The sequence below is a fragment of the Grammomys surdaster genome, unplaced genomic scaffold (genome assembly GCF_004785775.1).
Source record: "Grammomys surdaster isolate TR1022 unplaced genomic scaffold, NIH_TR_1.0 375, whole genome shotgun sequence".
NCBI lineage: Eukaryota > Metazoa > Chordata > Mammalia > Rodentia > Muridae > Grammomys > Grammomys surdaster.
In genome coordinates, this window is record NW_021604794.1 from 1029807 (window position 1) to 1032737 (window position 2931).

At 39.3% G+C, this 2931-nt stretch overlaps 1 protein-coding gene across 1 annotated transcript in view; it reads left to right on the forward strand.

Annotated features, from left to right (window-relative positions):
* Ercc6l2 (ERCC excision repair 6 like 2) overlaps nt 1-2649 on the forward strand; it is an 82342-nt gene extending 79693 nt beyond the window's left edge. Inside the window, exon 19 of the mRNA XM_028781252.1 lies at nt 906-2649. Coding sequence (XP_028637085.1) covers nt 906-1875 — 970 coding nt within the window. The 3' untranslated portion in view covers nt 1876-2649. The remainder of the gene's footprint in view (nt 1-905) is intronic.
* Nucleotides 2650-2931: the final 282 nt, after the last annotated feature.

The window sequence follows — 2931 nt, forward strand, 5'->3', positions numbered from 1 at the left end:
TCTCTCTCTCTCTCTCTCTCTCTCTCTCTCTCTCTCTCTCTCTCTCTCTTTTTTGTTTGTTTTAAGATTTATTTATTTCATGTATGTGAATACACTGTTACTGTCTTCAGACACACCAGAAGAGGGCATTAGATCCCCATTACAGATGGTTGTGAGCCACCATGTGGTTGCTGGGAATTGAACTCAGGATCTCTGGAAGAGCAGTCAGTGCTCTTAACCACTGAGCCATCTCTCCAGCCTCAGAACTTTCTTTTAAGCTCAACACAATGTCATGAAATTCTATACTGTGAAAGAAAGGGAAGGGGAAATTTTACTATTTCTAGAATTTTCTATTTACTGAAGCCATTCTTTAACAATATTATTCTATGGGACTTGATTGCTATATAGATTCTCAAATACAAATTGTATAAATGATGATTCTCATGTTAGTCATAAATTGGCTGACTGGAAGAGTAGCCTGCTGGGCTCTCATAATTCCCAGGAAATATATAATAGTATAAATCAGACTTACCTAAAAAGCTGGTGATTTAATGAGCTAAAAGACTATTTCTGGTAGCACTGGGGAAGGGGCATATGCTCCTAGGATAGAGCTAAGCTGATGTTCCAGAGGGATGAGGCACATTGCTTTACCTTTGTGTATCCTGTCATGGCTAATGAGCACATTAAAGATTCTTAACTTCGTTGCAGTGAGTACAGGCACATGTGCCATAAAGTATTGTGTGGAGGCCAGAGGACAGCTGTGTGGAGTTGACCCACTTTCCTCCATTACTTAGGCTCCAGGAACTGAATCCAGCTCGTCACTTATACCTGTTGAGCCATCTCAACAGCTTCCTGATGAACTCTTTAAAAATAAAATGTAAATTTTAATAAAAAATGACCACTGGCTTTATCTGTCCTATCTTTAGAAAGCAGTTTGAAGAAATGGCCTCTTACTATAAGCTGTCTGTAAAGGAGTTTGCTGAACAAGTTACTGGTGCCACATCTGAAGAGCGACAGAGAATGCTCAGAGACTTCTACAGTCTTAAACACCCAGAGGTGAAGGAGTTCTTCATAGATTCTGCTTCAGAGTTGATGAAATCTGTCCACAAGAAAGAAGAGAAGGTGAAGAATAAATCTAAAGAAAAAGAATCTCTTTTAAAAGAAAGGCCCTCAAATGATAGTACTTTATCACGTAGTGATTCCTCCAACAAAATGTCTCAAGTTTACAACACAAAAATATGTGAAGGAAAATCAGTCAGATTTCAGAATCGTGGTTCCCATAGAGAAGACACATTTTCTAGTGATGCAGAGAATAAGAAATCACCTGTCAGCTTTACTCAAGAGATTCATAGTGAGAGAAAGAACAACACACCCAAGGATACCATGGCACTCTTCTGTCCAGACAGCAAGTCTGAAGCCCTGGAGACAGAGCTAGAAAATTCCCCAGGACATCAGTGGGACCTCACAGGAGCATCCAGTTCAGGAAACAGACCACTTTTCAAGTTGAGAAACAAAAGGGTAGAAAACCCAGTGTCAGAAAACACTCCTGTGGAAGGCTTACTTGGTGACACCTCTATTCTTAATGACCTCTTTAAAAGCCATGGGGAAGATCCCACACAGCTGCCAAGGAACGTTCTTTCAGAACCTGTGGCAAAAGCAAAGCAGAGACCAAAAGATTTCTGGGACATCTTGAATGAGCAGAATGATGACAGTCTCAGCAAGCTCACTGACTTGGCAGTGATCGAGACACTGTGTACCAGAGCACCTCGAAGCACAGCCTCCAGAGGGAAAGATGAGCTGGAAGCTTCCCTTTGGAAAGCAAACGAGAAGTTTTTGTGGAAGACATTTAGCTCAGATGTTGATGATGAAAGCATAAGCAATACGAAGAAAGAGTAGGATGTGGACATGCCATTAAATTAAATATTGATGAGCTAGCTGCTGGCCCTGGCTATGTATGTTCATGTATGGGGCATGTTGAACAGTTGTTTGCAAACTTGTATATTAAATTATTGCTTTAGTATCATCTTAACAGCCTAGCATATTATCATGGGTTCTTTCCCTAATATCTGTTTTAATGATTAATGCCAAGTTTATGCAGTGCTGGTGGCAAACCCAGGACTTCATGCATACCAGCAAGCACTCTTGTATCATATTGTAACTTGTCATAATATAACTATTATTAACTGGGCATCTTCCCTCCTGTGTGATTCTGTGACCTTACATGAGTGACTTTCCCTGTGTGTGCCCCTTTATTAGGTGAAAGGTAACAAGATTGAACCAGACCAGCACACACACAGCCTTTCACTTTTAAATTCCATAATATCCCAGAGTCAAGTGGCAGCCACTGCACTCTCCTCATTGGCTTTGGGAACTTACTGTTTCCCTTCTTCCTTGGAATTATGTTCTATTACTAATAAATTATTTTAGATAAAAGTTATAATTAGGACTAAATAATTAGGAGTCAATATATGGTATTATGTTTAAAATGCTAATTTTTATAACCACTCAGTGCTGTGATGCTAAAGAAATGGGGTTTTTACTTTTGGCCAGGATACCAATGCCTTAACTTTTCACATTTCTATCATTTAGTAAATACAAATAAATATTTATAGCCTAATTTTGTATTTCTTAAGTAAAAGTAAATGAATAAACACTTGATTTTAATTTAAACCTCTTTCATTGAATTTAATATATGTGGTTTACATACTCTGAAATGTGCTCAATTAGATTTATTTAGTACTCTTTTCTCAGCTTCTCTGGTGTGTGATAGGTACAGCTGTGTAGGTGACAGTGTGTAAGTGACAGCTATAGATAAAGGCAAGGAGGCCCCATCTGTAAGAGTTTCATGTCTGTATAGCTCCTGGCATTGAGACTGGCACATTGAAGTGTCAGGCTGGCACCTGTCCACATTCAGCTGAGCTTGCAGGACTGATGTAGGAACTATCCATTCAG